The 24,119-nt window shown below is 39.8% G+C and overlaps 1 protein-coding gene across 10 annotated transcripts in view; it reads left to right on the top strand.

The window, feature by feature from the left end:
• Positions 1-24,119, top strand: part of LOC126170411 (peroxisomal acyl-coenzyme A oxidase 3-like) — a 97,555-nt gene that overhangs the window by 13,200 nt on the left and 60,236 nt on the right. For all 10 annotated transcript variants that reach the window (XM_049920725.1, XM_049920724.1, XM_049920729.1 and 7 more), the window contains 3 exons: positions 6,316-6,471; positions 8,711-8,857; positions 18,948-19,080. In XM_049920725.1, the coding sequence (XP_049776682.1) occupies positions 6,316-6,471; positions 8,711-8,857; positions 18,948-19,080 (436 nt within the window). The remainder of the gene's footprint in view (positions 1-6,315; positions 6,472-8,710; positions 8,858-18,947; positions 19,081-24,119) is intronic.

Below are 24,119 nucleotides of genomic sequence, written 5' to 3'. Positions count from 1 at the left end.
ATAAATTAATGACCTATAAATGATGTAGGCCACACTGTTGTGATCTGGTTAGAATAATGTTTATTCAGAAAGCAAACTAATAGCGAAAGTGGTCTTTTTTAGAATTACTATTACACTCAACCACATATCTACACTCCTGGAAATGGAAAAAAGAACACATTGACACCGGTGTGTCAGACCCACCATACTTGTTCTGGACACTGCGAGAGGGCTGTACAAGCAATGATCACACGCACGGCACAGCGGACACACCGGGAACCGCGGTGTTGGCCGTCAAATGGCGCTAGCTGCGCAGCATTTGTGCACCGCCGCCGTCAGTGTCAGCCAGTTTGCCGTGGCATACGGAGCTCCACCGCAGTCTTTAACACTGGTAGCATGCCGCGACAGCGTGGACGTGAACCGTATGTGCAGTTGACGGACTTTGAGCGAGGGCGTATAGTGGGCATGCGGGAGGCCGGGTGGACGTACCGCCGAATTGCTCAACACGTGGGGCGTGAGGTCTCCACAGTACATCGATGTTGTCGCCAGTGGTCGGCGGAAGGTGCACGTGCCCGTCGACCTGGGACCGGACCGCAGCGACGCACGGATGCACGCCAAGACCGTAGGATCCTACGCAGTGCCGTAGGGGACCGCACCGCCACTTCCCAGCAAATTAGGGACACTGTTGCTCCTGGGGTATCGGCAAGGACCATTCGCAACCGTCTCCATGAAGCTGGGCTACGGTCCCGCACACCGTTAGGCCGTCTTCTGCTCACGCCCCAACATCGTGCAGCCCTCCTCCAGTGGGGTCGCGACAGGCGTGAATGGAGGGACGAATGGAGACGTGTCGTCTTCAGCGATGAGAGTCGCTTCTGCCTTGGTGCCAATAATGGTCGTATGCGTGTTTGGCGCCGTGCAGGTGAGCGCTACAATCAGGACTGCATACGACCGAGGCACACAGGGCCAACACCCGGCATCATGGTGTGGGGAGCGATCTCCTACACTGGCCGTACACCACTGGTGATCGTCGAGGGGACACTGAATAGTGCACGGTACATCCAAACCGTCATCGAACCCATCGTTCTACCATTCCTAGACCGGAAAGGGAACTTGCTGTTCCAACAGGACAATGCACGTCCGCATGTATCCCGTGCCACCCAACGTGCTCTAGAAGGTGTAAGTCAACTACCCTGGCCAGCAAGATCTCCGGATCTGTCCCCCATTGAGCATGTTTGGGACTGGATGAAGCGTCGTCTCACGCGGTCTGCACGTCCAGCACGAACGCTGGTCCAACTGAGGCGCCAGGTGGAAATGGCATGGCAAGCCGTTCCACAGGACTACATCCAGCATCTCTACGATCGTCTCCATGGGAGAATAGCAGCCTGCATTGCTGCGAAAGATGGATATACACTGTACTAGTGCCGACATTGTGCATGCTCTGTTGCCTGTGTCTATGTGCCTGTGGTTCTGTCAGTGTGATCATGTGATGTATCTGACCCCAGGAATGTGTCAATAAAGTTTCCCCTTCCTGGGACAATGAATTCACGGTGTTCTTATTTCAATTTCCAGGAGTGTATTTGATACAGTTCATTCATTCACATTCTCATCAAGAATTACAAGTCCAAAACTCAACCTCGTTAACTACACAAAAAGTTCACACCAGGCATGCGGCTGCTCACCGCTCTCGTGATATCACACAACACGAAATTTTCTAAATCGTTTCACTTCCTAGCTACCTAAAGACTGACCATCCACTTTCACTTCTCCACCAGCACTGTCCCTTTACCCATCCCCGGCTGCATTTCCTGCGCGACGAACCTCCACGCTCCACTGGTTTGGGCAGTTCCCTTTCCTGAAGCTGTCCATCTGATTGGCTACAGCTTATTCTACATTATTTTACATTTTAACATATTTAAATAATCAAAGCTTGACCACTTTCACATTCTAAATAAAGTAACAATAATACCCATTACATAATAAACATTAAGTTCTTTTACATAAAACCAATACAATTTCTCTTAGCTTTCAATGTCATGACTGGTAGCCTTGCACCACTGTGCTTTCTCATAAATAAATAAAGAACAAAAGTAACTATTATGCACTAAACTTTACAACAAATTTCCTATTACCTAATGATTCAATAAGGTGTCATGCTGTCAACGTTCAGTGTGTTTTGTGTGGAGGAAATGATGATCTGATGCTTAACTGAAAATACTGATAATTTAAATTTACTAGATTGTTTAAACAAATAAAGTTAGAGGATTGATAGTTACAACATTTGTCATTTTAATGATATGCTTCTATATGAAATGTTGATCATTAAGATCGACCAGAGAGTTCAATTTTAGCATTCAGGTCTTTGTTATAAAACTTGTTACTTTCACTTTAAGAGTAAATTTTTATTTATTTTTGAGCTTTTCCTCATTACAGAGGCTTATCTCCAACATAATAATTTACTTGGAAATTACAATACAAACAATAAACGTTCTTAAACTATACTCTCAAAATATTTCTCCAGGTGTTTCGATCTTGCGTGTCCTCTTCCTCTGTGCCCATTCTCCTCATTGTGTGCTATACATTTTGGAGCCAGTGGGTCACAAGTCGTCCTCTTCTTCTTCTCCCTTCCAGTTCCCACTCCAGTATCAATTTTGGTATTCTGGCTTCCTCCATTCGTCGTACATGCCCGTACCACTGTAATTTCTTCCTATCCATTATGTCATATATTCTTTCTTTTATTTCCATTCTCCTTATTACTTCGGTGTTCCTTATCTTTTCTTTCCTGGAGATTCTTGCTGATCTTCTCCAAAAGTCCATCTCTAGAGCTTGTAATTTTTTTAACGTGCTTCATATTAATTGTCCAGGTCTCCGTTCCATACAGAACCACACTCTCTAATATGGATTTGTATATTAATTTTTTAGTTCTGCTCATTACATTCCTGCTCCATAAGACTGAGTTAAGCATCCCAATGACCCTCCGTCCGCTACTAATTCTTTTATTGATTTCTGACTCTGATTTTTCCTCGATTTCTAAAATGGATCCCAAATAACAGAAAGTGTTTATCTTTTTGATTTTCTTTCCTTCAATGTATAGCTCATCTGAATCGTTAGTCAAGTATTCTGTTTTTTGGTAATTAATCTTCAAACCCCAAGTTTTGTATGCTACTGCTAGTTGATTGCACATATAGTTAGCATCCTCCCCATCTTGTGCTATGACTACTTGATCAACAGCAAATAATAAATGATGTAGGTAAACTCCATCTCTTATCTCTAATCCCATACTATTACATTTATGAGACCATGTTCTAAGGCTAATATCTATATAGATTTTAAATAATGATGGTGACATGGGACAGCCCTGTAAAAGGCCTTTGCTTGTTCTAAATTTCTGTGAAAGTTTATTACCAACTTTCACTTGGCAAATGTTATCTTTATACATCTGTTGTATTATTTTAATCAAGGAAGGGTTTATGTTTGCCATATGTAGTGCTCTCCAAAGTAATTTTCTTGGAACAGTATCATACGCTTTTTCTAGATTTTTTAACAGTAAATCCTAACCTAATATGCATATGATCAATATTCAAGCTTTATTGGGATCACCATGAAAATTCATGAAGGATGGTAGATTAAAATTACTGTGGCTTCATTCCCTTAATTACTACAGAATTAAATAGTTTTCATAAATGTCCTCCTGGACACAAACAGCTTCTACGGGTTTTCCCTACGACGTAGGTTCTTGTCTGCCTCACTCGCACACTACAGCGGTTAGGCATCATTCAGCACAATAGATACCTGTGAATTTCCCCATCTCGTGGTGAATCTGTGCTCTTTGTGGCACACTCCCCATGCACTTGATGTGGTCCTCCTCATCTCAACAAGCCACCTTTTTCTATGTCAACTGCCACCTTATGGACGGCTCCACCATTAACGCTATCTATGTCAAACTCACCAAACATTAACAATATCTCCAATTTGACAGCTGTCATCTACTCCACACCAAGAAGTCCCTTCCATACGTCCTGACTTCACATTTGAAGTGACAGTCACTTTCCAAATATACTGATGGTCTCAGTGAGGCTTTCACAGCCAAAAATAGCCTCCCTGCATTGTCCAGAAACAGATCTCCCACACTCTGTTTCCTCAGTAACCTACCATACTCCATATATCCACTGACTCACAGAAAAGTACCCCTTTGTGTCTCAGAACTGCTCAAGACTGGCGTAAATGAATCACTTTCGCTGCCATGGTTTCTACTACCTCTCGCCCATGCCATAAAATGAGGAATATCCTACCTACTATCCTCCCCTTCCCTCCCATGGTGGTATACCTCTGCTCTCCAAAACTATGCAATATCCTTGTCCATCCCTACTCAATCCTTCCTCTCAGCCCCTTGCTCATATCCCTAGAAACCTAGTTGCAATATCTGTCCATATATCCTATTCCAGCCCTGTCACAGGCATTTCCTACCTCATCAAAGGCAGGGCTACTGCTGAGAGCAGCCATGTATGCCAACTTCACTGCAACCATAGTGTGTCATTCTTTGTGGCCATGACTACTACTTGTTATAAGCTGTCTGTCTGCATGAAAGTCCTATTTGAAACTGTGGCCAAGAGGCAGCTGGGCTCCACATTTACTAAGAATGCCATCCAGTGTGGTGTGCTTGACTTCACTGACTGCTTCACAGCCTGTACCATCTGGAATTTTCCTACTAACTCAAGCTTTCCGGAATTCCACCAGAGGGGAACGCTTCCTGCAACTTATCTTTCATTCACATAGCCCCCTGGCCTCAACCTTCACTATTCTCTATCCCCACCTGCCTCTTTCCCATTCCTTTCTCCCACTCCAGTCCCACACATACGTTCTATTCCCTGAATGTACCTACATAGTTCTTTCCCCTTTTCTCCTCTCTCCTTACTCCCCCCCCCCCCAGTGCAGACTCACAATGCTACACCTAACAATACCCGATTCTGATCCTACCATGCCTTTGTACCCTTGCACAGGCAGCATTACAGCATCTTCCCATGGCCCTGCCATGTTATCACATCGGAGATCACTTCTCACCACATCGAGCCTAATAGCCCCGAGAGGACAGCGTGTGTGTGTGGGGGGGGGGGGGGGGGGGGGGGGGGGGGTCGCGCCTGGTCTATATGGTTGTTATTTCATGGTGGATTTTCCAATGTTTGATTCTGCATTGTAGTAACTGTTCTCTGTTTTGGAGGAGTTTCTCAGGCCTGTAACTGCTGTGGTGTAATCAGAAAGTGTGTATTTCAGTTCATTTGGAATATGATTCTAATGACATTGAAGCGTATTTTCTATAAATGGAATTTAGTATTATATATTTCGGAGTATAATATACAGGGTGTTACAAAAAGGTACGACCAAACTTTCAGGAAACATTCCTCACACACAAATAAAGAAAAGATGTTATGTGGACATGTGTCCGGAAACGCTTAATTTCCATCTTAGAGCTCATTTTAGTTTCGTCCACCTACGCTCAATGGAGCACATTATTGTGATTTCATGCAGGATACTCTACCTGTGCTGCTAGAACATGTGCCTTTACAAGTACGACACAACATGTGGTTCATGCACGATGGAGCTCCTGCACATTTCAGTCGAAGTGGTCGTACGCTTCTCAACAACAGATTTGGTGACTGATGGATTGGTAGAGGCGGACCAATTCCATGGCCTCCACGCTCTCCAGACGTCAACCCTCTTGACTTTCATTTATGGGGGCATTTGAAAGCTCTTGTCTATGCAATCCCGGTACCAAATGTAGAGACTCTTCGTGCTCATATTGTGGACGGCTGTGATACAATACGCCATTCTCCAGGGCTGCATCAGCACATCAGCGATTCCATGCAACGGAGGGTGGATGCATGTATCCTCGCTAACGGAGGACATTTTGAACATTTCCTGTAACAAAGTGTTTGAAGTCGTGCTGGTACGTTCTGTTGCTGTGTGTTTCCATTCCATGATTAATGTGATTTGAAGAGAAGTAATAAAATGACCTCTAACATGGAAAGTAAGCGTTTCCGGACACATGTCCACGTAACATATTTTCTTTCTTTGTGTGTGAGGAATGTTTCCTGAAAGTTTGGCCGTACCTTTTTGTAACACCCTGTATTTAGTATTACATATTTTGCATAAACTACAGATATATTCTAATGTAGCCAGTGAAAATTCTGCTCAATAAAGTTAGTGGTCGTCAATTTTAATTTGTGACAGCGTTGTTCACGTTTTCTTCCAGGTATTTACGAAAATCGAGCATGTATTTTTGTCACTAACATATATTTTATTTTACTATTTTAGTCTAAAATGTGCTTGTTATAATTTCAGGCAAAAATTTGGAGTGTGATGGAGTCAGATCCACTCTTCCTTCAGCCCTCACTAACACCAAGTCCTGACGAACAACATAGATTAACTATGAAGCGTATCAGGTATCTGCAGGCCAAGAACCTTATCTCACCAAAGGATTTTCATAATAATGTGAAGGTAAGACATATTTTATATAGTCTCCTCCCCACTCTCTCTCTCTCTTTTTCTCTCTCTCTCTCTCTCTGTGTGTGTGTGTGTGTGTGTGTGCGCGTGCGTGCGTGTGTGTCAGAAAGAGAGAAGGAATAAGAACTGGGTTTTGGACAATAATGTTTACTGATACAATTACTATGTCATTCTCATGCCACTAAAGTCTCAGATGTACTATTAAAATTGAATTTATTAATGTGGGATGGATTTGGAATTTAGCTACACAAAAACATTATTCATTGCTACACTAAAACATTATTCATTGCTTGAAAGATTTTATTTCCTGTGGAGTGAAATTTGGTGGCAATGCATTTACTCTCCATGAGCCACCTTATGGTATGTGATGAAGGTATTTTGGGTACCCCTGTCACTTCTTTCTGTTCAGTTAGTAAGTGGTATGCTAGGAAAATATCTGTAATCATCTGTATGAGCTCAGTTTTTTCTGGTTTTACTGTCATGGCCATTTTGCAATATATGTGTGGGAGAAAGACTGTCAAGCATTGTGGTAGGTAATTGGAAAAAATCACATGAAACCTGCAGAAGGAATCAGTCATAAGTTCCAAAGTACTATTAACAGTCCACCTAGCACAATGATTACGCATAGGGAGTTAAAAAGAGTGGTCTAGCAGCTTCTCATAAACCACACATTTCTGTAGTCAGTGTTAAGTGGAGCTTGAAGGGATGTAAAGAGCAACACCAGTAGACAGGGGATGACTGGAAACGAGTAATTTGGAGTGATGAAACATGCTGTGCCCTGGGGAAACCTGATTGGAGGATTTGGGTTTAGCAAATGCCTGGAGAATGTTATCTGCCATCATGTGTAGTGCCAATAATAAAGTGCTGAGATGGTGGTGTTACGGTATGCAGCTGTTTTTCATATTTAGGGTGTGATCCCCTTATTGAGCTTAAGAAAACACAGTATTGAGTACAGTAGAGGGACAATTAAAAATGATAAAGCAACCTTTATGAGACAGTGGTGTGTGGACAATAAACTCTTGAAATGGACTGGCCTGCACAGAGTTCCAATCTGAACACATTAGAATACCTTTGGGATGAACTACTCTAGTTTTCGCTCTTGAGGAAGAATGGGCTGCCATTCCTGCCCAGACATTCAGTTACCTTATGAAAGTGTTCCCAGCAGAGTTTAAGCTGTAATGAAAGTAAAGGATGAACGCAATCTATATTGTTGTCCATTACTAGCTGTCTGGATACTTTTGAGTAGATAATATACTTCTGTCACTTTATGATGTTTTAAAGTGGCAATGGTCTCTGTTACTATCATTCACAAGTCTGTATTCACTACATATATGATTTAGGTAAAACTGTCAAAGTATTAAAAATTTAAGTTTAGCAACAATATGAAAAGACAACATAAAGGGTGTGTTTAGCAGTCGGACTAAGTCTTTCATCAGGTGTAGACGACAAAAGTGTCACACCATCACACAAGCGCAACTCAATACACACAGGGCCACTGTTATCTCTGGTCACTAACATCCCACTGCGACTGCATCTGATGTGAGCAGTAATCTTTGCTGGGGTGGGTAGTGGTGTTGCAGAGGAGATGTGGGGTGAGGACTGGGAGCACGGACTTGTGTAGAAACAAGATAGTGAGTGCAGTGCAGCATCGAGAGGCTGTGCCGGCGGGGGGGATGCCCAGAGATGACAGTGGCCATGTGTTTGCGAGTTGTGCTTTTGTTTAATGCATGTGAGTTTTGTTGTTTATGTCTGATGAAGGACTTAGTCTGATAGCTGAACAGTATCTAGCAACATTTCTCATTGTGCCTGTCATCACTCAAGTCTCCTCTATGTCGGGAGTAGCAGTCTATCCTTTCATAGTGTTGCTATTCAGCCCAGATTTCCCTTAGAGATTTAAGTTTGCAAGAAAACTATGTAACTGAAAGTACAAAAAAATAAGTAAATAAATAAAAATTAAAAAAAAAAAATAATAAAAAATGAGGTGCCATGGTTATTCTTTACTTAAATTGTAAATACTACTGTCTCATATAAATTTTACTGCAGATGGATACTGAAATTTTGTGATCTTGATATTTTTACAACTTTTTGCTTCATTGTATTAGGATGTTGATTGTTCCCTTGCTGTACTGAATAACACAAGGTGCTGTCTTGAGCCATCATATGTTATTTGTGTGAGCTTTTGTAGCACATTGTTGTGCACACTAATTGATATGAAATTTTATACTGTTTTCAGGTAAATGCATTAACTTCAACACTCGGTCAGTATGATGCTTCACTTGCTTTAATTTACCCAAGAGAACTTACAGCATTCCTGAGAGCAGTTAATGACTTTGGTACCCAGCGACATAAGAAGTATATACAAGACTGCTTGAACAATAAGGTATGTTCATTACTAGTTAACACGGAATATGGTTTTTTAAGACAACTTATCCCTGTTATGCCATTTAAAATACACATTTCTGCTAATGATTATTACCTTATTTATTGTTAACACCCAAAATTTTGTTATTGTATTATATTTTCATAAGAATTCTGTCAGTGCGGGAGGAAGTATAGCACAAATCATGCTTACAATAAAAAATTTCTCAGCTTCTAATTCTCTTCAACTGACACAAAGTGAGCTATGTATTTCTGCTTTTCTCCATTTCTGGTATAGGATGGACTTTCATATCACTAACTTAACTTACTACTATTGATTAGTAAGATAGAAATCTCTGTCATATTTTTCTTAATATTTATTTCCCTAAAAGAAAAATACCAAATAAATAATTTGGAAAGTATTAGGCTCCTTTATGCTTACTGTTCTGTGTGTCAAATAAACTGAAAATTTTTTTTAAACCACAGAGAACATCTTAAATGGATACAAGTTTAAGACATTTTTCAGTGTCATTGGTATCTGCTTTAAATTAGACTTTTCCCCACTATTCTAACTAGACCCTCTTAGCCACATCATGTTAGTGTGTCCATTCAGTCTGATTTGACAGTTCTGTGTAACCAGACAACCTTTTACATAAGACAGTCATCAGTCTGACCTTCAATTAGATAAGTCCTAAGTTTTAAATGTTGTAATTTTTCATATTTTGAAGAGTGAAATGCCATTAAATTAAACAGTCACATTTGGCTAAGCTTATCTTCATCTATTGTAATGTAATGTAATTTACAGCTTACATTCATCCATAATTTGTAAAGATGGCTTTAAGAAAATATTTTAAAGAAAGAACCTGTTGTCCTAATGTTACATCAGAACAAATGCAATAGAATTCCATGTGTTTCCTGCAGTCACACTGATGTCACACATAATATGGATGGAAGCTATTTATGTGCAAAATGTTAACAATAATGGGCTGACTTGCTCCAGAGACACAACTTCTCTGGAGCTAACGTGTGGATAATAAGCAGCAGCTGCCAGAACATCTATTTTGTTCATTTCACTCATTGCCAGTGGGCATCTTACCCTCTGTGTAATATTCTGGTGCTCTTCCAATAACAATTTTTTGCTCATTTGTTGAATTGTCATTGTTTGAACACCATGTGTCAGGATACTTTTGTGTGTACAACTCACTTGTTCTCTTCGCATTCCTTCTGTATTCTGTGTAAAGAAGTAGCATATCTTATTTCTCTTGGCTTGTAAAATACATTTATTTTTTTCAAACTAAGCAGCACTCATCACATGTGAACAACCACAGACAGGACGAAAGGTATATTTCCTCTGTAATCGTACTACGTTCTTTTTCTTCTTCTTTTCTTTTTTGATGGTGGCTTGGATTTATTTGCACTTAATTAGAGCTGCCATTCATTATGCGAAAAAGAAATTATACTCAAATCTTTCTAAATGTCCTTAAAATACTTTCCTGTAGATAATAGCATTGTCAATGATTAATTTGACAGGGTTGCTGACTCCACACGATAAATTGTTTTTGTATATTCAAAACATTACTGGTCTTATTATACTTTCTTTGGCCCATCTGATGTTACTTTTATTTTTGTTTAACATATCCTGTCCAACATTACTTTACTGCTCCATTCCCATACGTTAAATAATAAAAAAATAAGTATTAGGCATATTCCAAAACTAAAGCCTGGTGACCAATATTTAACTGATGGTAGGCTTGAATGAAGTTTCATGCATGCAGTGCTATCTAGTGACTTTTTAGGAAACTACTGCAGTGTTGGTTTAACTCAATAAACGTTTGCCAGTCAGTGAGAGCAGCACAATGGCCAAGACAATCGTTGAGCATGCAAATCATGAAGTGTGTGGTATGATTAGATTACTGCTGGCAAAAGAATCTTCAGGTGCTGAAATCCATCATGAGCTGTGCCTAATGCATGGACTTGAAATAATGAGGGACAAACAGATCTGAAAATTGTATCAAGAATTTCAGATTGGCTGCGCAAATGTTCATGGCAAACAGTCGAGTGGCAGGCCCAATAGTCGGATCAGTGACATTGTTGATCAAGTGAATCAAAAACTTCAGCGTAATCAGGCACTGACAATTAGTGGTCAGGCTAATGAATTCCAAAATGTTGCTCCAACTTCAGTTTACAGGGCTGTCACTGAACAGCATGGATATCACAAACTGTGTGCAAGGTGAGTTCCAAAAATGCTGAGTGATCGGCACAAAGAGCAGGGAATGCATAGTGCATAATAGTTTCTGGAGCATTATACTCATACACAAGACGGTGGTGGTTCTTCCCCCACCCCCCCACATTGTTTCGGGTGACGAGATGTGGATATTGTATGCCAGCACAGAATTGACACAGCAGCAACAGTCAGTGCAATGGCACCCGTCAAGTTCACCCAAACCACAAAAATTTAAGCAATCACATTGTCAAATTGAAAAATGATGGCCATCATTTTTTCAGGATGAAAAAGGCACCCTTTGATGTATACTGTGAAATGCTAACCACATAGAGACATGTGATCCAAAATTGACAACGTGGGAAACTGTTTTGTCCTTCACGACAATGCATGCCTCACACCACTGCCAAAACCAAGGAGATTTTCAAGTTTTTCGTTGGTAACTTTTTGAACATCCTTTATAGTGTAATGACCTTGCACCAAGTAACTATTTCTTGTTCTTGCATTTGAAAAGTGATTGGGTGGACAACAATTTCAAAATGATGATTAACTCAAGACTGGCATTACCTGCTGGTTCAATTTCCAGGTGTCAAGACTTCAAGCAGAGGAGCTGGTGCATTATTACAGAAAGTGTATAGATGTGAATGGTGATTGCGGGCATAAGTAAAGTAGATATGCAGTAAAATATTATTGTCAATAGAAACCTTTTCTCATGGGCTTATTTTTTATGACCAAACACCTTAGTTTTGGAATATGTGTCATGTTATTCTAACATCAAACCACACTGCTGGTGGTTTATGTTCCGTTGAAAGTTATATCACGGCACCACATTCAGTTGACAAAAAAGGAAAGTGAAATACTTGTAACTGCAAGTTTAAATCAATACTTACCCTTGTTAACATAATCAAGAGGTCCAAGGTGTTGCACTTAGTTAAAAACTTTTTAATTTCACTTTTTCCACATAACTTGAAAGATCAAATACAACCCACTTAGTTGCATAGTGACTAAACATGGCAAAAAAGTGAGCAACAAAAGACCCCATAGCCTCTGCAACATGTATATTTATATTTTCTAAACAGTAAAATGAAATCATTACAAATCACAATGCATGTATGTGTACGAAAACAGTTTTAAAATAACAATTTTACAAACTTTGTCGTATGATGATGTGCTCAGTATTTCCACCAGTGATCAGTAACATTATAGCCTTTTGTGAACTTTGCATTGTTGTGACATAAGTTCATAATTTCTACATTGAACTAGCCATACATTTGTTATGCAAAATTTTCTGCTTGTAATGGATTCAACCCTCGTCCACACGTATTCAATAATTTTTTATTAAGTTTCGTTCACATACAATATGGTTTTGCTAAAAAAGAATATTTTTTGTATGAAATTCAGAGACTTGTGTTACACTAAACAATGAAGTACACAATGTAAATGTGTTAGCAATGCACAAACATAAATTGTAAAATTATATTTTCCAATGCAAATGAAGTTGTGGCAACTGCTGCTGTCAGCACTAGCTGGGAAGTGTGGTGTGTGTGTGTTGTGTTGCATATGTGTACAAACTTCATGCTGTGAAAAACAGTTTTTGTGCCATCTGCCAGGGGTATTGTTTTTCTAATATACTCTCTATGTTTCTGTTTATTCTTAGGCCTGTATTTTTTTTTTTTTTTATGTATGCTCCATGCTGTGGAGGACAGTTAAAGTCTGTATCATCTAGCTACACATAAACAGAGAAGTTCCATTCTTTTCTCGCCAAGACATCTGTTCACATTTGCTGTGCTTAGAGAGTCTCACTGTATTATTTAATGTTGATCAGTGAACAATGTTGTTGTTGCTACACAACCAAGATGTCATTCATGCAATTTAATTATAACATCACGCAGGATTACCAGCCAGACGAGCAAGATCATGACTCAATGGCTAAAGTGATGACCCTGACATGATACGTCTGTGTAATGCACGAATTCAATGTGATACTATAGAGTATGATTTGTGAGATGATGGGAAGCCCAGCAGTGACACACTTCAGTGTCAAGACTCGCAGTATGACTACCACTTTTCTGGCCTCAGAATCAGGCAATCTGGCCCCCAAGTTCACACAAGTTGAAGCCAGCTTGTTCTACTTGGACATAACTGCTGATGAAATGAAGCTTGCATTGGTTGTAAGTCAGCTCAACCACCAGTACATTACTGAGGTGCAGGATGTAATTGCCATGCCATCGGATAGCTATTCATCTACCTGGCTGAAGGCAGAGTAAAGCAGAAGGTTATTGGCTTCACAAGAAGAATGTCTCTGTCAGATTCTATCACAAGAGGACATTAGGGATTGCAGACCATCACAGTACTTGCTGCACCTGCAGAGTAAGATCAACCCTGATATGATTCTGGACAAACTGCTATGGATTATATGGAGTAGCTGTTAACCGTCTCCCATCAAGGTGATAATAGCATCCCAGTCAGGTATGTCTTTGGATGCAGTGGCAGACTTTGTGGATAAAGTACAAGATGTGATGCTACCTACACCCATCAGCATGGAAAATGCACAGTGCATGGGCAAGTTGACAACTGTGCGCATGCCATGTATGATGCACTGTCAGTTAAAGTGGACTTATTGACCCAGCAATTCAGTCAATTATTGCATTGCTGTGATGCTAGTAGTGATTGTGGCTGACCAAGTTTCCGAAGCAGAACAACAACAGGGGATCTGTTGGTATCACAGCAGATTTGGGAAACAGGTGTGTCAGTGTTCTGTTCTCCACACATACCCAAATACTGGTGGCAGTCAGACATGGCTCAAATGGCTCCGAGCACTATTGGACTTAACATCTGTGGTCATCAGTTCCCTAGAGCTTAGAACTACTTAAACCTAACTAACCTAAGGACATCACACACATCCATGCCCAAGGCAGGATTCAAACCTGCAACCGTAGTGGTCGCATGGTTCCAGACTTAAGCACCTAGAACCGCTCGGCCACTGCGGCCTGCAGTGGCAGACATAGGTGCCTCTTGTGACTGACGTTCTATGTCACAGTGCCTATTCATGAGCGACCAATGAACAGTTTGGAAATATTTAGTGGACATAGGTTTCAATCTGTGCGGCTACCCATGAGCCATGATATACCACTATAGCCTGTCAACAATAGTCTACCTGACTGCCACCAACAATTCCTTCATAGCAACATATGGCATGCAGCGGTTTGATTTGTTTTTGGTCAATGCTGTAATTGCAGACATTGTGGCCGATTATATGAAAGACTTCCTCTTATACTACAACCTGCCACCTGACATAACAAAGGCATGACTAGTCAACTACACCATGGGCTACAGTCACTGAAGAAGACATCCCAAAGATAGCCATAATAACCCTGTTTGGCCTATTTGAGGGCAAGGTCATAATGTTTGGCTTCTGGAATGCTCCAGAACTTGGCAGAGGTTCATCAGTTCTGTGTTGCAAGACCTTTCCTCTTTTGCTTACTTAGATGACATACTGGTATTCTCAGTCTTGTCGGAACAGCATCTGCAAAACCTTGTAGGGGTATTCAGATGGCTAGACGAATGCAGTGCGGTACTAAACACAGCAAGATTTGTCTTCTGTTGACCACAAGTGGACTTCCTTGAAAAACGCATCTCTCCATCAGGCTCTTTACTGCTACATCACAAAGTGGAAGCCATCCTCCAGATTTCTTGGCTGACCAAAGTCAAAGAATTATGGTGTTTTCTCAGAATCTTCAGTTTTCACCACTGCCACCTGTCATATATGGTGGAAATATAAGAATCCTTGTATGCTGTGCTTTCAGGTCCTAAATGTAAAGGAAACACAGCAATTTCATGGACAAACTGCATGAAGGCCACATTGAATAAGATCAAGCAAATGCTGTGTTACTAGCTCACCTGGAACTGAACACAACATTAGTGTTGGTAGTGGATGCAAGCCAGACGCAGAGGGCACAGTGTTGCAATAATGAAACAATAGTATGTGGCAACCTCTGGCCATTTCTCTCATGCATACTGTTCGACGTTACAACAAAAATAGAGTCTGTATGACCACAAGTTACTAGTGATATACAAGGTGAGTCTGTCCTTGAGTGGAACACCGAGAATTTAGCAACTGTATGGAGCACAAGCTGTTAATGTACACCTTCTGGCAGAACATCATCAATTGTTCACTCAGACAACATAACCAGTTGATAGCACATTGCACAGCTCAGCAGGTATTCGACATAAATATGGAATTGAGAATGTAGTTGTAAACTGCCTCTCCTGTGCAGCAGTTCCATTATAAAAAAAATATATGTTGAGCTCACTGAAGTGCAATTTAGGGGCTGAGAACTACAAGATCTGTTGCAGAAAGTGACGTCTTTGTTGCACCTATGATTAATTAATGTTCCGGGAACCAATGCCAAGCTATAATTGCAACATGGCCAAGGCAGTACCTCATACTTATCTACCATGCTATTTTGGAAGAAGTGTGTTTGAGTCCTTCCACAACCTGTGCCACCCTGGTGCACAACTAACAATGTGCCTGATCTTGGATCATTTTGTGTTGAGAGGAATTACGAAAAATTGCCATGTGTGGCCAAGGTACTGCATCCAGAGCCAGTGCAGCAAGGTCTGTTGTCACCTACATGCACCAGTTGGTGACTTCCCAGACACTACCATTTGCTTCATGCATAAACTGTGAGGTACTGTTGCCTCCTTCAAACAGTTAATGCTATCTGCTAATTATGATCAACCATTTCACAACACAGTATCTTGGCAGATACATTGACATACTCCTTTGTGCTCAGCTGAGCATCAGGATTTGGTTGCCTAGTCCACATCGTAGAGAAAACAGATATAGTTGGATCTATTTGCCAAGCTCCCAACATACTGCAGTACAAGTCATCATATAACAATAAGCTCCCATCTGGTCATTAGTTGGATAACTGAGTGTTGGCACCAGTCGCTCAAAGCAGCACTGAAGTGCGACAGAACCAGGAGGACAGATACTCTTCTAATGGTTTTGCTTGGATTGCAAAACACCTGCAAAATCAATGTAGATGCCTCCTCCTTAGAAATGGTACGTGGAGAGACAGTGCAACTACCTAGCAAATTCATAGATGTGACCACTTCGCCTGATCCAGACATCTTTGTCAGATGTCTGAGAGATCGCATGTCAAGATCTGACCTCTGCAACTGTCCAGACATGGAACAGCTTTCACATTCTTCCATAGCAATCTGAGTACCATATTCACATGCAATGCTGCATACCGATGGCTTCAAACCAGCCCTTCAGCCACCTGGGCTGCAGCAAGTCCTCGAGAGGAAACTGTACACTAGACATGTCAGTCAACAGGACATATGCCACATTCTCTACTGACTGAGTGAAACAGGGCTCTCCCCTGCTGATATTTCATGGACACAGCCTCACCCAGCACACTCTAGAAACAGCAGCTCCTACACCAGCAACAGCCACAACATCATCACCAAGGGACCAGCACAGCATGACGTCTGATCAACATGTCCATTTCCTGGTGTGTTACCTGGATGGCACTCTGCTTCTGCCAAGGAGGCTGTTGTAGCAACTGCAGCTATCAGTGCTGCATGGTGTGTGTGTGTGTGTGTTGTGATGCATGTGTTTAAAAACTTCTCCTTGTGAAAAATAGTTTTCCCACCAGCTGCCAGGGACATTGTGTTTCTGTTATATTCTCTATGTTTCTGTTTATTCCTAGGCCTGTTGATAATTTTATGTTTTATGTCCGCTCCACACGCAGAGAATTATCAATCATTCTAGTCACACACAAAGAGAGCATTTCTCACAAGGACATCTATTCACATTCACTGCACTGAGAGAGCCTTACAATATTGTCTATTTTCAACCAGTGAATAAAGTTGTTGTTGCTTCAGTGCCAAGACAATGTTCATGCAACTTAATTATTATACTACACAGGCTTAACAGCCGAAAGAGCAAGATCATGGCTCAACTGCTTAAAAGTAAATAACTTCATATATGCATTCGAATATGTTAACTCTCTACCAACCAGCACATGGCGTATTCCCAGAAAGGCAATGCATTAAATTTGAAAAATGCAGATAGTATCAAATAGTTTATTACTCATTGTGTTCATTACATTTCAGAACATAGTAAAAAAATCTTTGAGCCCATCATATTAACTGTCAGGGTACTTTCTATGATTATATCTTCATTATTAATTAGCAATGTGGTACAATGCCTACCATATTGAAACGCATCAATGAGGAATAGCTTCACTTGCTCTGTTGTATTTGTGATAACAAATATTATTTTTTCTTTCTTTTTCGTACCTAATGTGTGAGCTGTATTTACATGAAATGTCAGAATTCTTTAATGAGATGTGTTTTTCTATTCCTTATTATTTAAACTGTCATCCGCCCCAGGTAGCTGAGTGGTCAGTGCGACAGAATGTCAATCCTAAGGGCCCGGGTTCGATTCCCAGCTAGATTTTCTCTGCTCAGGGACTGGGTGTTGTGTTGTCCTAATCAAAATCATTTCATCCCCATCACCAAAGTGGTGTCAGATCAAAAGACTTGCATCTGGCGAACGGTCTACCCAATGGAAGGCCCTAGTCACACATTTATTTATTTATTATTTAAACTGTAACTTAGTCATCTTGCTAAAGGAAATATTCAACATTTAAGGAACAGTGCACACAAACTTTCAAACTGCTAATAAGTACCTAATTCAGGATTTATATACCTTATTTTAAATCCCTGTTTTACTTAAATCTAACCATCACTTTACCTTCTTTCAAAATTTTATAGTTTAGGTAATAATACTGATCAAAAATGTTGTTCTCTTGCGGAACGCAAGACAGTACAAATTTTAGTATGTAAAACCTTTAAAAATCCAGTATTAGCATACTGTAACTAAAAAGTATTTTATTAATGGAAAGTATATGTTAGCTGATAGAGTATTCAAAGTATAAGTATTTGTTTCGGAACAATCTTTGTGAACTGTATTAGAAGACTCAAGATAAATTTGTGCACGTAAAAAAATCCACTCATTAAAATAATATCCCAATATTAATGCCACTTTTATATGCAGATAATAGTTAAACGAAATACAATTTCTAAATGGAGACAGGTATTGCCTTCAGTTTCTGCCTTTTTTGTTATTATCAAATATGTTATGAAGCTGTTTTGTAATGTTTTGTGAATAACTCAGTGAAATTCCCTATGCTAGTCTTCAAATAGAAACACTGGACAACACAAGTCACTGTCCCTGAAGCATTCAGTAAGGAGTCATTAGTTATACATTCACAGCTAGTCTCCACCAATCAAATCACCAACAGTTATGTATTTGAAACAAAAAACATAGTGAACTGCTTCTTGTACAAATGGATTAGACTCAATGGTATGAGGTTTACAGTTACTAACCGTAGTGCCTTACACTATTTCTTCAGAAATCTAGGAACCTGAAATCCATCTGTCCACCTACATCTACTATTTGTGGGACATAATGTGTGACTACTATTTGTGGGACATAATGTGTGAATAAAACAACTTCACGCAAGTTATTTTTTGTGAACAGATTTTTATTTCCATCCAGGAATAACATAAAGTTGAAACTTAAAATATGCTGTAAGCATGCTGCTTCAGTTTAATGTCCTAAAAGAGTTGAACACTTTTATGCCATGACAAATAATTTCTTAGTGACATGGGCAGTCTTGTTTTCTTTGTTTTTATAAGTCACCCCCACCCTCTCTCTCTCTCTCTCTCTCTCTCTCTCTCTCTCTCTCTCTCTCTCTCTCTCTCTGCCCCCCCCCCCCCCCTTTCTCTGTCACACAAACTTTGAACTACCTTCATCAGACATTTGCCATTATCAAGCCTATAATTATAACTGTCCAAACATTTTTCTGTACAGATTTCTGGATGTGTGGCAACTGAAGAGATCTGCGGTTCTTGCAGGACAACGGCAACTTATGACCAAACATCACAAGAATTTGAGCTTCAGTCTCCTGATTTTGAATCTGCAAAATGTTGGCAGCCAAGACTCGGTATGTGACATTTGGAGAGCCAGTAATCCTCTTGCAATTAGAAGTGAAGTTTAGACATGCCTAGTCTTTTTTTTACTAATTTAAAAGGCACCTGTTTTGATGTGTAGCAACAAGAAATGTTTCTTTACTGCTGAACTAGGAGCTATTGGTGCAGAAATTACACACAAACAGATAAACAGAAAGCTATTTAATTGTTAGTTTCAGAAGCTTTTAGGCAGATCCTTTGTTATACTCCTAGACAACTGAGGCAACCCTCTATTTAGGTAAAGTTAATGCCTATGAGCTCAATAATCGTTTTTTTGCCCCCACCCTGAAACAACTAACTTAGGCAATTAAAATAAAAAGGGGGGGGGGCAGCGAAATTGTATAGAGGGAATTTAAAATAGATATATACTATTTAAAGAAGAAATCTTTGAAAAAAGAAAATATTGTACAGAATTACGGTCCTAACCTTGAGTTCGGAGTAAAATGATTGGTTGCAGCATGTCCAAAATTAAGATTGGATATGACAGACATATACTAGTATAACCACACACACACACACACACACACACACACACAGACACAAAGGGTAACTCAAAAACGATTAATATAGCAACAAAGAATGTTAGTAGTTCAGTGGCTTTTTCTTGCCACTGTTTTCCAGCATTTTACACTTCACCGGGGCCACCATTTTCATCAAACTGGATAAGAATGAGAACTTTTCAGAAAACTTTCTGTTGGCACCAAGATGCTTATTGAGCTCTGTGGATAATTTTCTAATATAATTAATTAATTGGTCTTCAGTATGTCACTATCAGATTTTCAAACCAAAGTTTCATTTTCCGACTCAGAGTCGGAGTCTTGAAAGAACTTCTTGCATTGCATCATGGTTTTCTTTAGTTTCATTGACTTGAACAAGTTTGTTTTTTTTGTAATATCCCATTTTCTTTCCCACAACTCTTTGTACACTTCAAAAGACATTTCGTCTGTGAAAGTTAGAAGTGAAGTGTAAAGTTTCACTACTCCAGATATGTCAACTGCTTTTGACCGTAGCATTGTACTCACTGCATTGAAACTTTCCAAAATACTCCTCCACATTGTAGCCATAAATGCAATATATTTGGAGTTCAGCTTTTGCAATATTTTTGTTGCTTCTGATGTAATCACAGTTTTTTCACTTTTCTCTTCGGAAGTTCACTTGAGAGCTTTATTGACTGCATCCCAATTAGCATTTATGCTTTTGCAACCATCTTTTCGAGCTAACCACCGTGTAATGCAGCGAGACTTTAAACTCGAGTTTCCATCTTCAATAACTGACTATAGATGCTGTAAAAATTTTTTTAAATAGTTTGTAGCAGGTCAAAAAATGTAGTACACATTTCACTGTGTGTGCCTCCATGTGATCATACCAAATTTGGGGAATAATTGGAGCAAGGAATTAAAAATGCCAAGGGATTGAATGACTTGATTTGGGCTTGCAGGCCAAAGTAGATTCCCACCATATCTGCAGCACTGTCACCACTTTGGCCATAGAAATTGCTTGTGTCTAATCCTTGGGAGTCGGGAAACTTAAATACTGTATTTGTCCATTCTTTCTTGATATGCCCAGCATTTCTCAAAAAACTTTACAAACTGCTCCTGTGGTATGCCATCTTTATTCACATATTGTATAGTGAAACTTAACTGATCAGTGTGATACATCAGGCATAGAATTCACAATTACACAGTAATATTTGCATCAACTATCTCTTCTGCAACAGTCTTCCTCATAATAATTTTATATATGCCAGCTAAGAATCGATCAAATTCACCTATCAGCTGTAAACATATAAAATTACCATTTGTTAAGGTATCAAACTGTTCTTAATCTCCATGAAATGGCAGTCCTCTTGAACAAAGTTTTTTCACTATAGCCACTACCCTCTGTTGTATGTTTCTCCAATGTTTTACTACTTTAGTGTGTTTCCAAACTCTAAAGCCACTTGTGCCAAACTGGGATGAATCCCCAAACCGTTTACATGAGGGCAATAAAATTACCCCTGACAGGAAGAGTAAATCAAGTAATTGTGTTGTATGATGTCTCCATTCCACAATTTCCTTTCAAATAAAAGATATGCTCACTCTGACTTTACAAAATCACAGTTTCCATTCTGATTAATTCCATTTTGTACTATGTAGCCTTGTGTTTTTTCACTGATTTCCCAAAAGAAGTGATTTCATCTACTGTAAAGTCTGAGCAAACTTTCCCTAGGCCAATCTCTGGTTCACTTGCTGTGCAGTTGTTCGTATGTTGTTTATCAATTTCAGATTCACTAACATCAAGCTTTCACCATAACTGCTGCTGCACTGTGAATGATTTTTAGGTTTCAGGGCCTCAGAAGAGGAAGAGTTTAAAGCTGTAGGATCTAGTCCTTTGTTAATGAAAACCATGTACAACCATGTGTTTGATCTTCCCTCCTCCTCTTTTGTTCAACTAATTTTCCATAGCTTGCACCACTGAGACTTTTCCTACTATCCATATTGATGTTTACTTTGTATCAGAACTTCACCATATTAATAAAACAGGGGGAATATGCACACACACACACACACACACACACACACACACACACACACACACACACACAAACAAACAAACAAAGAATAAAAGCACTACACTGATACCGCTACATCAAAGCTTCTGTTTGTACATCTGATATGTCCATGCCTAGCCACGTAAAAATATCACAAAGGCAGTGCTGCCAGTTGAATTATGTGCACATCTCCTTTGGTCTATCGTCTACCTATGATTTTCCTCCCACTAATAAGAATTCCTGCAACTATCAATGCCTATTTTTTGTTTATTTTTTCCCCACTTAAATGTTTTTGATCAAAAATTTTCCATCCTTGCCCCAGGCCCATATGGCTCACATGTAAATATGGGATAGAGGCATAAGGTCTTGGAAAGGATTAGAAGTTACTGTAAACTGAGAAGTGAGGTTCAGACAACAGACATTGCACAAAAATGGTTTCAACTTGAAAGAAATCATAAAATGCAGATTTTAAAAAAAATACACTGCCTGACAAAAGATGTGAAGCATCCACAAGATGTGGTCAGGTATCTATGTAACTTTGTACACGTATATATTTTAACCTACAACAAAATATATTAACTAGGAATAGCCAAAATAAATTAGCAGTTAATCACATACACAAAACTAAGCCCATAATTAAACCTGGTGCTATATTCTTTAAAACTGAGTGCCAACATTTCTCTTTTATGAAAATGCTGACATATGTTAATGGTAATTAGGCAAAAATGAAAATAAAATGAATTTAAGGAGGCAGATGGCAAAACAGGAGAGGGAGTAAAAAGATCCCAGCTTGCTTCATCACACATCAACCTAAGAGTTTGGAGAGGCCCTCATTGTGGGTCTCCATTTCAATAGCTGGTTGAAGTGTGTAAGTATCCAGTTTTTTGGGGCATTTGTATGTGACAGCGTCTCAACATTGGCCTGCATCAGAATACGAGGGAATGCATACTTGTTGTCAAGGTTTGTATCAACCATGTCTAACCGCCACAAGGGAGGATTGCCAATTTGTACACTGAGCACATCATAACTCCTTCACATCTGCACCTGCCATCTAAAAACAATAGATTCCCTGCAACATTCTGTGTCATCCCACACCAATCGCCAGAGACTAGCAACAGACAGACAAGTTAAATACTGTCCCAGGTGCAGTCTGATATTAACACAACATAATGGCTGCATTTGGAATGGTGCAATGACTGGGAAGCATGCGCTGCTGATGAATGGTGTCAGTAATGAATCATGGTTCTGCACTATCCTGGATGATCATCGTTATGAGTGAGTGTGGCAAAAATTCCAATGTATTGGAGACTCACAGCAGTGTTACTCCTGGCGTCATTGTGTGGGGAGCCATCAGTTATAACTTCAGGTCATTGCTGGTAGTCACTGAGCAAATCTGACAGCACAACAGTATGTCAGGGGCATCCTGCATCCTCATGTGCTATCTCTCATGTGACAATATTGTGGTGCTGTTTTTCAACATAGCATGTTTGTCTATGAACTATCTGCATCATGTTGGACTACTCCCATGGCGAGCAATATTTACAAATCTGTCCCTGTAAAACATATGTGAGACCAGTTCAGACATCAGCTCCATACCAGTGGCAGTATCCAGAATATCATGAAGGACCTGTTACAACAGTTGCAGGCCACCTTACCTCAGAAGACAAAATGACGACTTTATCACACCCTGACAACCAGAATCACTACAGGCATCTATGCCAGCGTGTTTGCAATGTCACACTGATAAGTGGGCTCACACTGTCATTTACTTTGTAAATTTGACTTGATTTTGTAATTACATGCTCCCTCAACCCAGGAAGTTCTATTTTGTTTCCTTTCCTTCTTGTAGGTACTTCACATTTTCTGCCAGGCAGTGTATGAAAATTGGCAAATAAGAGTGAGAAGTGCATAGGAGGGAATTGTGAGGTTGGATAGCAACTGGGGAAAAATGGGATGTTCGCTGGCAGTAAAGAGAAATTAACATTTATGCTGTTTGACCAGTCAAGGCAAACACTGAAGGAAACTTACGAAAGTGGTGACTTAATGATAATACTAATTTTGGCACAATTTCACACAAATATTTACATTTTAACATAACTGATTACATTGTATTTTTTTCTATGAAAAAAACTGAATATCTTATCATGTGATAACTAAGCATACAGTACCACATGACAGTGGAAAATAGCACTTTATTTACTGATCTTTGCTGATGTTTGATATGATTAAGAAACTGTACATAGAGAAAATAGATAATAAGAACATTGCAATCTCACCAATTGATGGAAACAGCCACACACCATCACACCATCTCCTGTTGCCACAACACATGTAGATGAATACTATTTTCCAGGTATCTGCCAGGTTCATGCATGTCCATCATTCCCTTCTGAGCATGTCATAAAATGTGATTATCACTATATAAACTACTTTTCCAGTGCCCACAGACCAGTGATGACACTGTTAGCATAACTCTGAGTAATG

This window comes from Schistocerca cancellata, chromosome 1, assembly GCF_023864275.1.
Source record: "Schistocerca cancellata isolate TAMUIC-IGC-003103 chromosome 1, iqSchCanc2.1, whole genome shotgun sequence".
Taxonomy (NCBI): domain Eukaryota; kingdom Metazoa; phylum Arthropoda; class Insecta; order Orthoptera; family Acrididae; genus Schistocerca; species Schistocerca cancellata.
The sequence above is the reverse complement of the archived record's forward strand: the minus strand, read 5'-3'. Positions and strand labels throughout refer to the sequence as shown.